Genomic DNA, 14,051 nt, shown 5'->3' on the forward strand with positions numbered 1-14,051 from the left:
GGTTACCTTGAGCTTTTAGAAAGCATGTTTTTGCGTAAAGACAAACGGAAAAGACTCTTTTTGTATTAAATTTATTGGAGTTGAGTACCAAATGATGGGCGCGTGATGTTTTTAAAATCTTTAGGTTGCAGGGTTTTGCGGCACAATTAATATTGTTTTCATACAACCATGCCTCAGCGGCGCTTTCAGGTAGCGCGTACCGACCTAGGTGCAATTTAACTTCGGTAGTAAGTCGCGGCGCGTCCGCTGGGGAGACTGGGGTGGCACACCTGTAACCGCTGCATGTGTTTCGGCTCCAAAATGGCCGATTAAAGCCAAAATAGAAGTAACGTACAGTTCCTCGAGTGGCCGCTGCGGGAGAAATGGCGGCGTCGTGTTCGTTATTAGCTCGGTTCTCGAGGACAGATCGGGGCCACTTTTTCAGGTAAGTCTCTATGGCAGTTTCCCAACCGAGTGGTTTAGTAACGTTGCCTCTATCTTTCGATCAGAGCCAATCATAGCTCACCCTTCTGACGTCACCGAAACCCCTGCAAAAGAAGCAGACGAACTTGCACTACGCATTCCGCCGACTGTGGCACCTTTTCCCACGTTTCCGTGCCACGCCGTTTCAATGGTGGCATTGGGGTAAAGTGAACATCGCGGTAGATCCCGGCCGTGACTGACCACCGGAGTTACAAGTGCAACCTTCATAAATTGGGAGATGGACCAATACCACCTAGAAGACAAGGCCTGCGCGTGACGTCATTGTTAAGGGACCCCTCGACGAGAATTGCCGCAAAGCGGCTAACGCGTCCGCCTTGACGTCGACGCGTGCTAGCGTCGCGCTCGTTGTGAGACGCTGCGAGACGCGTGGCAGCGACGCTGACTCAAGCTTAGCGGCTCCGCGTGGAACCACTAGTGATGACGCGTGGGAGGGGGAAATTTGAAAGACCTTACATTCTAGGTGGTATGGATGGACGGTTACGCTTGCGCATATTGGTTAATAGGTGAAAAGGAGTCATATGTTGTTGTTATTTTTTGTAATGGCATATTGTGTATAATTATGGTGATTTCACCCCGAAACTTTATTAATCGCACCAAAGAAACGGCAATGTCTCTGCAATCCGGTTGAGACTAAACTGAGCAGATTTTCGTGTATTAATATGCGCGCAGGTGACAGGCACGAAGAAAGCACAAACGACATGGACGGATTATAATGCCATTAATGCAAAGGTGCAAACAAGCTGAACAAGAATGCCAAAAAATCGGGCTGGTATTGGAGTCCAACCAGGGACCTTTCCATTTCCAGATGAGCGCTCTACCAACTGAGCTAACCAGGGGAAAAACGCCAGTAGAGCAAACGGGTTTCATCAGCTGCCACCATGTCTAACAACAACAAGAGTGAACGACCTGCATGTTAAGGCTATGAGTATGATGCAATTAATGCAAAGGTGCAAGCGAGCTGAACGAGCATGACAGTAATAATCCCAGGAGAAGGGGAACAAGGGGGAAAAAGGACAAACATAAATCTCCAAAAAGAGCTAGGTAATGGCAGCTAATAAAATACGTTTGCTCTACTGACGTCTAACACCTGCTTAGGTCAGTTGGTAGAGCGCTCCACTGGAAATGGAGAGGTCCAGGTTTCAATTCCAGGACCAGGCGGACTTTTTCGGTCGCGCACCAGTCACCAAGCTGTGTTTGGAGATTTCATTATGTCCTTTGTCCCCCTTGTTCCTCTTCTCCAGGAGTTATTATTCTCATGGACGGATTATTTCTTTTATAGGTTGCATTTATGTTTACGTTTAAACTTTCAGTAACTTAACCAGCCTGCAGATATTGCGCATAAAATATCTGAGAAGTCAAATCGCATAGCTCGAGAAGTGTGACTGATGTTTTTTATGGACTTCGTTAAAAACACAGCTACAATAAATGAAATAGATATGCGAGAATTAGATTATTTTATGTAAAATATGCGTTATTTTTGCATGAATGCTACGCTTGCGTATAAACTAAAAAGTAACTAGTACTCAAAATCTGGTAACAAGCCCTTTCAGGGGGAGTTTTGGGTGATTGACAATTTAATATTCTGCGCATAAAAAGTCGCTGCCAACTTCTTCTTTTTCTTGTTTTACTCTGCACAGCAAATATATCCTACACAAGCACAAGAAGTTATGAAGGATATAGTTTTAAGTTCATTCAGTTGAAGTAAACGCACAAACACTTGGACGCAAATTTAATCTAGATACGTTTAATGCAAGACATAATAAATGAACATATCAAGTGCCAAAAAAAAAATGCAAGTACAGAAGTCACTAGTTATGTTAGTCCCAGTTTGCGTTTAGGGGATCAATGCTTTTGTCGTCTCATTTTTCTTTTCTTTTTCATTAAGGTCACTTCAGCACGGGCTAGGACTAGGAGAACGTTACACATTCTCCGTGAATACACATCTGAAAAAGGAGGCACAGATTACTTGGTCACATTTATATTCTTTTATTTCAAACTTCTCTCTCCTTCCTTGTACCACACATTACCTATTGACTGACTGCGGGTCGAGAGGTTACCTTGTAACTGGTGCGCTTGGTGACAGCGTTGTACGCTTCGGATCTATGTGGAGCGCTAGTTCGTCTTCTTCTTTTGCGGGGGTTAGGGTGACGTCATAACGCCGAGCTCGGATTGGTTCTGATTGAAGGGTATAGTAAGTAGATCTCAAGGTAGCTGTCTTTAAGGTCTACCATAGCCTCCTATACACTGACCAAGCCTGGTAGATTGCCACGAGAAGCGGCCGCCCAAATGGAAAAGGTGGAGCGGCAAACAACGGGTGAGTAGAGCCGTATGTTGGGAGAGTTTGTCCAATAGGCGGAGCAAACGCCGCCGCCAGCGCCGAATGTTCACCTCGCGGTTAGAGCGTAAACTAAATATGCGACAACGCGTCGACCAATCCGCAAGCTGTGGTGTCGCAATATTGGAAACTACATTTAAAGCGTGAAATTGGAGCGTTCAATCTCGCAGCAGCACGACAACAACGACGACGACGTTGAGAGGATGCCACACCGAACGTCCGCTGCGGTGCCTCAATCTAAGCTCTGGGCTTCGGTACCTCGGACGTGGCAGCTTTCTGCTTTGACTAGGCCACCCCCTTGGAGCCTGATGCTTCGACCCGAGTGAGCGACAACACCATCATGCTCCTGGGGCTCCTTTGTGCAACCGTGCACCGATCGAACGGCAGACTGCAGATCCCCTTGGCCCGCTGCTGACCCACCTCAACAAAATGTGGACATCTTCAAATCCCACTGACATCCTCCGCAATAGCAACAATCCATCTCGTCATCACCTTGCATGTGTATGCTCATCGCATTATTATGTACATTAGACGCGGCACCGCGGGACTCCATTTTATGGGCTGTTGCCTTTCCGCGGTACCGCGGCTCTCTAGAGATGAATAAAGACTTACATGCATTACATTACATTAGCAATGATCGCAACTACGCAGTTTGCTCTGGTTCGGAACACGCGTTCGTTTGTTGTACCGTTGAATAGGGACTTGACAAAAACCTCACTCGTGCCAAGTTTTTATTCACCAAGAGTTACACCCTTTTACTCGAGCGGCACTAAAACGGCTTAGAGTAGTCGAGCCACATTTTTAAAGCTCACCACCACCGCTAGGAGCTGTTTCGCGGCCTGTGGTTGGCCACCAGATGCTCGCCTATTCAAACCAATGAATGGCCAAACTCTCTGCTGATGAGGGGAGAGCCTAAAGCCCCTTGATAAAGGTGTTTTTTACAAGTACCGCCAATCATTGTTGTGAAAACGCTCAAGACGCGTGCTACGAGCGGGTACCCCACCGCCATTCGTTTCCAAGAGCCGCTTATTTCTGTGCTGCGCCGCCATTAGCTTCCAAGAGTCGCTTGAGACACCGCCCTCCTGCACTGACGCATTTGACGCTACATGCAAGACAAACGCAAACACATCGAGGGGCTTTAGGAGAGCCACGTGACTAGCGTCCCTCTGCGGCGAGACGCCGAAACACTCTTCTCCTAAGCGAACAAGTGTGTTTCGGGTCCTCGTCGCTGCAAAAGCTGTGCGCTGACGTCCAGGTTCCCCGAGAAATGGCTCTTTGCTGATCTGTGCTACTCGACCCTCGCGCTCGAAATCTGCAACCGGGCACTCAATGGCTCCGACGTCGAATGGCCAGGCTTTATGAGTATAGAGGAGGCTATAGGTCTACCCACTATCCTTCAATCAGAGTCGATCAGAGCGTGGCGTTCTGACGTCACCGCTAAATCTCCCCCCCTTCCCCTTAAAAAAAAATATAAAGAAGGCAGACGAATTTGCGCTTTGCATATTATCTAGAGGACAAGGCCTGCGCAATTCAAACTTAAACGCCGTCAAGAGTAGATTCACGGACCGGACGTTCCCATGCATCACCGCCAGCGCGTCTTGACGCGCCTTGCAGCACAACACGAGCACGCGGCGACGCCAAGGCGAAAGCGTCTGCCGCTTTACTGCGTCTGACGTCGAGCTCCGGCGCGTCTGCCGCCTGGGACAAGTCGGAGATCCACAAGCGATGACGTCATGCGCAAGCCTTATATTTTAGGTAGTATTGTTCAGATACAGTAGGATACCTGCTTCTTCGATTAATTCCCTGCTGCAGTGTATTTGATCGTTCCCATCCGCTGCTGCAGAGACGACGGTGACAAAGCCTCTCCCTTCTTACTTTTTCTTCTACGCGCTGTTCCCCCCCCCCCCCCCTCCCCCTGGCAATGAATTCCATCTTTAATGTTTCGTAATTTGCAAGTCTTTTTTTTTTTCTAGTCACTTTCCATGTCGACTGCTAGAAGGCATCATGTCAAGCAGTCAACAGGAGGCATCGTTTTAAAAAGGCCCGAAAATGATTTTCCAGTTCTTCCTGCCTAAAACGTTCTGTGAAACCGGGTTCCGATTAACGGGTCATTTCAAACGTTCGTGGTTGAAAGTTAGTCGGTGACAGGTTGATAGTTCAGGGGAAGCTTCTCCACTCTCTTTTGACTTGAGCAGAAGAACGCCTCAGAGGAGGTCGCCTCCTCTCCAGCGTTCGATCCGCCAAAGTTGAAATAGATGGGAGGAGCTTCTCCTGAATGCTTAACCTATCACCGACTATACGTCAGTGTTAGTTTGAAAGCGGGTAGCGTGTTATATAACTCGTTCAGTCAAAACTATCTGCATTCGTGTGTCCTCCTACTGGGCTTAATATGCACCCTAAGTGAGTATTTTTTAACCCATCCTTATGTAGAGACAAACCATCGCTAGCGCTATAACCACATTCATCGCTTTAATTTCACGATCATGCATTTTACTAAAGTCTAATTTAAAGAGCAACCCAGCTGCCTGAAAAACAATAAAACATTTAAGCCGTTGTCGGAGGTAGTAGCCTACACGAAAGTCAATGAAGATGCCTAAAGCATGAGAGACGTTTGTACGAAGAAATGTCGCCACCTGTAAAAGAACGCTAAACTTCGTAATGAAATATAAAGTGCGTTTTAAAAGATGTGTTATGAAAAAGTTGCAACAAAAATACAGTTCCCAAGACACGGCCCACTCTCTTATTTTAAAACCGCTCGTCATTTTGATTATTGGGTACGTTGCAAGGGGGTTCAAGGCAGCATTTAAAATGAGTGGTTCTGAAATAAATGAGTAAAGATCGTTTGAGATATCGTGTGCACGCTTGCTTCTCGTGCCAGCCACTGACACTAAAAATATCCCTTAGGTTTTGTTTCAGCTAGCAAACCGCGAAGAGTAGGTTCTCCAATTATAGATGGTCCCTTTCTGAGAAATCTCTCGAGCATATCACAAAGCCTCAGTCACTTTTTGACTAAAGCACCAATAAGTTTTTTCTCTCTCTGAGACAGTCCAAGCTTTTAGTATAAAGAACATGAAAAACAACCTTTCCTAAAAAAATTTTCCGGTTTTCTTTTTATATATACGGCCAGGCACGAATTTGTTTCTTCCTCTACAGTCTACCACTCACCACTGCGTTTTTCATTTGAGAGTTTTCGTACGTAGACCGCGTTTTCCCCTCCGCTAAGCCCTCTGCAAGGAAGAATCCGCTACTCCGCCTGTGCGCCGATGGCCTTAACTGTAGAGTTCCGGGTATCGTTGCGGGTTGCAGAGAGCGTTTGCGAACGGCGTAAACCATCCACGAAAACTCCCTATTAACGCTACGCGCCGCTTCGCAGCCCTCCGCTCCGCGCTCTCTGGCGCTCTCCTTCGCCACTCTCCTCTCCAAATCGGGAGCAAGAAGGAAAGGGAACCGAAGAGGGAGAGGCGACGAAATGTGAAAAGAGTGATGTGTGCGTCGGCTGCTGAAATACCCTGGTGGGAACGAGTGGAAGAACGAGCTTTCGCGGAATCGATTGCTTCAAGCAACGGATAAGAATATACCTGCCTTGTTTCCACGAAGGAAGCCACAAGCTCTTCCGTCCGGTTCAAATATGGTCTCAGCAAGTTCTTTAGAGCCTTGATAGCAGCAGGATACCCTACAGGAGTGGGACTTTCGGTGAGAAGTGTAATTCTGTAAAAACAGATGGCAAGAATTAGCGCACGCTATGCGCTCATGTTCGATGCGTGGCAAGTAACAGTTAACTTGCAAGCAGTGGGGCTGCGTCGTTTTCTGGAATGCAAAAGAATGCACCACAAGAAAACGCCTTTCTGCTCTTCGTTTTTTCAAGCTTCAGAATTTGAAATGACAAGATCAGATCGGAAACGAAAATGTACATAATTAGAGGGTACTTAAGTCGATTTAATTTGTTACTGAACCAGGTACTAAAAAAGTTTGAATCGACAATAACATTTTAATAGCTGACTGACTGAAGTTCAAAACACTAACCAAAGTTTAATAAAAACTGATTTCGCCGACGTTTTGGGACCACCTCGGTCCCTTGGTCACGGGTGACTATGGGTTGGGCGGAAGGGGAAGCTGCTTATGTAGGCCGACAGGGTTGTAAAAGTTACTTCAAAAATGTACCTAAGATAGAGTTAGTTACTTATACGAAAAGGTACGTAGGAACGTACCTAGGTACTCGCTTAAAAATGTTTTAGGTGAAGGTACAGTTACTTCAAAGACACTTTCTTTATTTATTTTCCCCAACTTTGTCATTTTGTATTCGAAGTAAAGCTTTTTATACTAAGTATACACACAAAAACGAGTTCGATAAATGTTTGTTGGTGTCAACGCGATGTCAACACTGGAGTTGAGTCCTCACATGTCTTATTCTCACGCTCCAATTGGTTCACGGCTTCCACTGTTTACCATGTCACGCCGAAACCGCCGAAACTCGCTTGTTGACGTTCTTGCCCTCAGAATCGGTGCTGACGTCGACGGGCCCAAAAGACGTTGGCCGCATGAAGAAACGCATGAGTCAAGCGCATATGCACCTAACCTTCGCGACGACGAGCAAAGAGCTTCTAACTTCCATGTATTTTTTCGTTAGTCGATAGATAGAAAAATAAGCTTTTTTTCTTTCCGAACATTTTCAGTCCTGATAACTGCAAAATTTGAGCCTGATTTATTGAGTGGAATCTGTATTATATACGCGATGTTACATTGCTTTACGATTGTAATTATAATTTATTTTTAATTGTATTTGATATTGTATTTATGGCAGAAGAGAGCCACAAGGAGAAGATACAGGCAACAAAAACTGCGCACATCTTTCAAGTTATCTCCTCCCTTGTAAAACTGGTAGAGGCGCTTCAAACGCGCAATGATATCGATTTTGGTGTGAGATGAAGAAAGCAGGTCACTATTTTCCCTAAACGGAGTTCCGAAGTGATTCCATAAATTGGTGACGCTAGAACGGCATTGCTAATCCGCCGCTCGCTCAAAAGAACATTGCCATTCGCTAAAGTGCCGTTCGGTGAAACATCATGAATGGGGCTTCGCTCGCTAAAACGTCGTTCGATCAAGTCAGTGCCTTCTAGGTCATACCCAACTCAACGTCGATCACGGCACATGGCAGTGTGTAAATACTTCAAGATTTATAGTTTCTAATATCTTGACGAAGTGAATGGAAAAGTACCTCCCCAAGGACAGACCGGGAAAGGAGAAGTATGAAGGCCTCATCATTCGTATCCTGCGAGCGGACAGCCCTGCCACCTACGTGGAGGAAACCAAGTACTTCCCGGAACGCTTCCGCCGCCACAAATACGACGTGAATAAGAACGACGTTCAAGCTAGCGCTCTCGCTGAACACGCACACTGGGTCACAGCGTGTCCTTTGACAAAAGCGAGATCTTGGGCACGGAACGAAACTGCCATAATAAGCGTTTGCACCTAGAATCCTGGTACATCTATCCAACAAAAGGTAACATCAACAGGTCGTCAGGCACTCTCCCAAGCGTCTATATGCCAGGGATTCGTCGCTCCGTGGAAAACCCCGGACACAGCAATCGCAACCAGCCTAGATAGGCGGCTTCCGCCTCCGTCCAACCCAGAGTCACCCGTGAACAAGGGACCGAACTGGTTCCGAAACGTCGAGGAATTTTGTTTTTATTAAGCTTTGGGTAGAGTTTCGAATTTCAGTCAGTCTATGATTTTCCTAATCCGATAGATTTATGTCATTAATGTTTACGTTCAAATTTTAATAACTGCAAGTGCCGCTTCGGTGTAACATGTTAAATGGTTCAGTAACAGTCACTTTCGAAACCTTTAAAACATTGTCTTTACATTGAACCTTTTTGCATTTCAGGATGCGTTAATAAACCTTGTAGAAGGTAAAACGTAGCCCTCCCTGACTACTTTGCCTCAGTGTTTACGTTTGTAAGCTAAAAAAGCAACGCTCTTTTGCTGACTTTGAGACCCACAAGAAGGCATGAAGTAAATGTCCCACCTCTATTCAAAGGGCCGTGCAACTTGGGTTAAAACGTTTTTCACTTGACATTAGCTTACTGGCACACGGGACAAGGATGAGAGTACAAGACTTCGCGGGAGCCTTCTTAAGATTTTTTTTTTTAGGCTTACGTTATTTGATGGGTTTGTTTGATTTGCAATTCCTTGTAAAGTATTTATAACCAAATGATGTCCCCGGCGTATCATATATTCACATAGGTCGCGATGTTATCTTATGAAATTATGAAATTGTTGTTAGTTAATTATTTAATTTATCTTAATGAATACATAGTACTGATAACTTCTTTTCGGAACCAAAATTCACACTATAACACATCTTGTCATTGCTTTCTTTCGTCTAAACGGCTCTTGTGTAAGTAGGGTTTAGAACAATTTACTGCACAATAAGATAGACAGAAATAAGTAAATAAAATGTGGCAAATACGTAGTAGTAATATGAACATGCAAGAACAACAATAATACAACGAGCTGCACGTCGTCAACTTTTCACGGACAACCTTCCAGACCTTTCAAATTAAGTAGACTGAATACTAGTTGACATGGAATTCAGAAACATTATTTCTTTCTTCAATTGTTTAGGGAACAGAATTAAGTGTCAGTGCGGCAAATATACGGAAACAGCGTCCTAATGTTATAACTTCGTACAGCTCGGAGCTGTCGTGGCGTTAGATACCTTGAAGGACCAAAGTCAAAGTCGTTGTTTCGTAATCTGTACAAAAGGTTTAGCCTCGCTGTATAACAATTTCTTTATAAGAACTCATGACAGTGGAGTAATATAATCGGTTTTATTGCGTTTTTTGTGAACCGCAAGGCATATTTCTGCATTCTCCGATTTTTCCATGCGTACAGCTGTATAAGCATCTTTCACCTGAGCGATATTTTCAAGCACAGGTCCAACCACGGCTTTGTAAGCGTTAATTTTGATGCTAATAAAAAAGTGCACCTTAAGATTGCAATTCAAATATCAAAGTTTAGCCTACATTAGTGTCAACGTGCACATTCTACCCCACATCTGTCGAAAAATGCAACACAAATATTTTTTCGCATAACACTCATACTTGAAATTAAAACAGCAAGGGCGTCGTAGCATCTGACAATAAAAAAGAATACGACTGAAACTTACCTTGCATGATTTAAGCTCGAGATAAAATCGATGAGCACTACATAAATCGACTTCCCCATTGGTAAGAGAGTCTTCAAGGTACTTGCTAGGGAGTGTCCAGTTATTGCGTATTATTTGTGTGGGCTTATCACTCCAGCAATTATGGTTGGACTTGCTGAAATAATGTACATCACAGAAATATAAAATCTTCAATAACGTCTAAGCCATTGTTCTACCCTGAGTAATGTCATCTCATATCGAATGTTTCAGCGAAGGCTTTCAAAAATCCCTAGGAATAGGGTTGTCTAGAAAAACGAAACTCTTTTTGGAAACGCACTGCCAGCTATGGGGATATCAGGAAGTGGAGGAAAATATATCAATCAGCTTAATAATGAACTAAATTGTACGTATACACGCTTTACTTCCTGAGGATAAAACATGGGGTTTCATGCAAAAGCCTGTTGAGCAACGTCGAACACCACAAAATCAACTCATTTCAGAACCATCATAATTTAGAACCTTGAGACAAGGAGAAATAAAAGAGCGGACATTCCAATTTCATTTTTCCTTGTCTCGATGTTTTAATTATGATGTTTCCTAACCATGCAGTGCTCGCACGCCTGCATACTTTTGCTCTTTGCAATCCTCGTTTTATAAACCTATAGAGCAATAAAAACATTTTACGGCGTTTAAAAAAAAAACGCTCAATTTAGACGTGTTTTTAGGTTTATGTTTTCTGTCGGAGCGCAGCTTTGCGCAAGGGGTTCTGGACCCCGGTGGTCGAAACGCGCAACGCACGTGCGCCATACTTTCTTTTATCGTACAGAAGGAGGCGAGGCGGCATCTTGGCGCCAAGCGGGAACTAGACTGCTCGCGCAAAGATGCGCTCCGATAAGATACCTAAACCTAAAAACGCGTCCAAATTTAGGGGTTTTTTTCTAAAGGAACGCCGTCAATTGCTGCACATATCTAGATACTTCCAAAATGAGTTGATTTAAAGGTTTTCAAAAATACACAAAACGTTTTTTTTTATTAATTAAAACGGTAGCGTGGAAATTTTAGTTAAGTCATTAGCTTATTAGTGCGTTGTCTGCAATCTTTGACGTCCACTGTGGCCGGCAGTTTGTTCCTGAAAATATATTCTTTTTTTTTTTTCTCTCAAACGCCATATTTTTAGAGATATTTGAAAGTCTTCGCCGAAACACCCCGTATATTGCTATATTCATTACAGTGTCCACGGGAGAGGCGAATTTGTTTCCGGCCTTCACAGACAGTCTATTTCAATGACGAGGGAAATTTAAAAAAAAAATACTCACAGCCAAAGCACCTATGTAGTAAAACATGCTAAATCACCGTCTTGCTTTCCTACATCAGTTAATCGAGGATAATATAATTGCTCGACACTTATCTACCCATCTTCTAAACCTTTTGTACGTCGGATATTTTTTTTTGTTATACTTTTGAATAAACTGTGAATAGTGTAATTGAAGGTGACCCGTTGTCATAATTTTGTATATTAAATAACTTTCCCTCATTGATGCTTCTTTTTTATTGTTCTTATTTTTACTGTTTCGATTTTCGCGTTTTTTACGAACTTGAGGGCCCGAACCTTGTCAAGCTCCTCATAGACTGGATTCTTCCTAATTTTCGTCCATTTATTATATGTAGCCAGAAAACTTACGTATGCCCTGAAATAAGAATCGGGCATCAAATGACCTTCGCAATCTTCAGTCCAAGATGGATGTAGTGATTCACAGCTTACGGTACGCCGGACATGGCTCATTATGGTTCCGCCTCTTGCTTTGTGATTCGTGCTCCGGCGTTCTTACCGCAAAACTATTGACTGTGGGGCAATAGTAAGATGCACAGTGCTCGCCACGCCTTACATTTTTTACTCTCTCAATCACTGCAGCAGACTGCATATTGTACGACCTACACTTTTTGAGCTTGCATGAAAATGACACCGAACCCAGTTAAACTTCCTATTCGAAGCTTTTTGCCTAGCTGTGTCCTCGGCACAGGTTTGCTAAAATAAAGTGGAATGTTCAAATTTCAAATCTCCAATCCTACTCAATTACTGCTCTTAATAAAAAAAAATATCGTAAGGTGACCTCAACCTTTATATATATATATATATATATATATATATATATATATATATATATATATATATATCAAAATGGCAATTATACCGCTGCTTTCGTTGTTCAGGGGTGTACAAAAGAGAAGAATAACTTACTTGAGAAAAAATTTTTGAACAGCTGCCTCAGCGCACGTAGAAAGGTAAAACGTTGTAGTGTCGTCAAACGGGCCTGTCAAATAATTGTCCTTCACCGCGCATCCCTTGTGGCTTCCGTTATCTCTGGTAGCCCCAATTCTGCGCGAAAGGGTCAAGAAATGGAAGGAGGGTTGGTGGGGTACCGCAGTGACCGCTTTTGCGTCTGCTTGCAAGCGTGGCTCTCCGTCTGTTACTAAAGAATTATGGAACTATTAGCAAAAGAGTAACTAACACTCTTAAGGGTAAAAGACGGTCTATACAGCGTTTCATTTATAAGTCCGTGAAAGGCGAGAGCCTACGCATAAAGAAACACATTTCCTCAAAGCCTAACGTCACAGCGCCTTCAATGCCTTTGGCCGGCCTCGTCGATGATAACACATGAGCAGAAATATTAGGAACGTCACGGTCTTGCGCTTTTAGAGCCGCTTGATTGGACCCATCGGCACGTATCGGCTGCGCGCGAGCTTGAGGTAAAACAAAATATATTGCCAGCTTCTTTTTTTTTTTTTAAGCAGTAAACTTTTGTGGTTCGTGGTCAAGTTCATTTCGGATGCCCACTGACGCTCGTGACTGATTCCGAACATAAGGGAGGAGCGTTTTGAAAGTTAGTTTTTGCATGAGGAACGCGAGCTTGTTACGGATAATTGTGATGAAGAATGATATACAAGGTGGGAAAATGTCTTCCCTGCACAGTCTGAATACACTACAAGAACTTGGCACTTCATCGTCGTGTCCTTCAAGTGAACTGTGGCCATAGACAAGACGCTGCACCGTCTGTTCCACCCGCTGACGCGCACAGTTACATTGCCGCGTTTAAATTTGGAGGTCTTACGTCCTCCCAAATATAGCAGACGGTTCAGATGTGACACTGTCACGTCAGGCGATATCATAACGTCACGTGTGGTATTGTCACGGGACATGGTATGATCACGAGACACCGTGGTGTCACGTGACACTAAAGTTTCACTAAGTTTAGGGGGAAAGTTATCCGGTAATATACGAGAAAAGATAAAACTATAAAGAAAGTTCCCAAATTATACACGTAGAACAATGGCTGAGATATGGTTTTGATTACTATAGTTCGTTTCGCCATAGATTACAGCGTAGTGAAAGGCTGGAATGCATACAAAACGGACACACTACCGGATCTAAACTATAACGCTTTCAAGGCACTTTAGACGGCCCGTAATACTCGATTTCTGAACGAATCGCGCTGCGATTTACTACAGAAGTGCAAGCAGCTCGTGGAAGTTTATGGCCAAAAAAAAAAATGAAAGAATGAACCAAAAGAGGAAAAAAAAAAATACAAAATCGTGTTCTGGGCAATTTACGCCGTTACTTCGCAGACAATACACGAGTAGTGAAAACTGCCGCCGGCAGATAGTGTACGCTGTCTGGAGGGAGCGCAGCTACAGATAGGGGAAGAGTTTGGCCATCTATTGTCCTCAATGACCTCTTTCTGCTTCTTGATTCCTCTCACACGAGTGATGTCCCGTCTAGCAGCCACCTAGCCACCTCTTAGCAACCATCTAGCAACGGGGCACGCCGTGCGAACGACGCCGGCCTATACGCCATCCCACACCCCACGCGCGCGCATGCTGGGCCACATGTTATTCCGTGTACCGACCTCAGTTTCTCGGGTTTGCTGGTCAGGTTATCTGAGGGGTCTCCAAACTACGGCTCGCTTGCCGATTCTATTCTGCGGAAGTTTTCCGACCGGCCCGCTGCTGGCCGCGGTCTTTCCACTGAAGCCCGGCCTGCGGCTTGCATACAGCAGGCTCGCTGCTAGCGGCTCAAAAAGAAGTGCG

The 14,051-nt window shown here is 44.3% G+C and overlaps 1 protein-coding gene across 1 annotated transcript in view; it reads right to left on the reverse strand.

The window, feature by feature from the left end:
• Window positions 1–2,390: 2,390 nt before the first annotated feature.
• The window catches only part of LOC115320294, a 60,061-nt gene continuing 48,400 nt past the window's right edge, over window positions 2,391–14,051 (reverse strand). The window contains exons 8-11 of the mRNA XM_040211197.1: window positions 12,205–12,342; window positions 9,987–10,140; window positions 6,401–6,526; window positions 2,391–2,426 (exon numbers count right to left, since the gene is read on the reverse strand). Of these exons, the coding sequence (XP_040067131.1) occupies window positions 2,391–2,426; window positions 6,401–6,526; window positions 9,987–10,140; window positions 12,205–12,342 (454 nt within the window). The remainder of the gene's footprint in view (window positions 2,427–6,400; window positions 6,527–9,986; window positions 10,141–12,204; window positions 12,343–14,051) is intronic.

This window comes from Ixodes scapularis, unplaced genomic scaffold, assembly GCF_016920785.2.
Source record: "Ixodes scapularis isolate PalLabHiFi unplaced genomic scaffold, ASM1692078v2 ptg001864l_1__unscaffolded, whole genome shotgun sequence".
Classification (NCBI taxonomy): Eukaryota; Metazoa; Arthropoda; class Arachnida; order Ixodida; family Ixodidae; genus Ixodes; species Ixodes scapularis.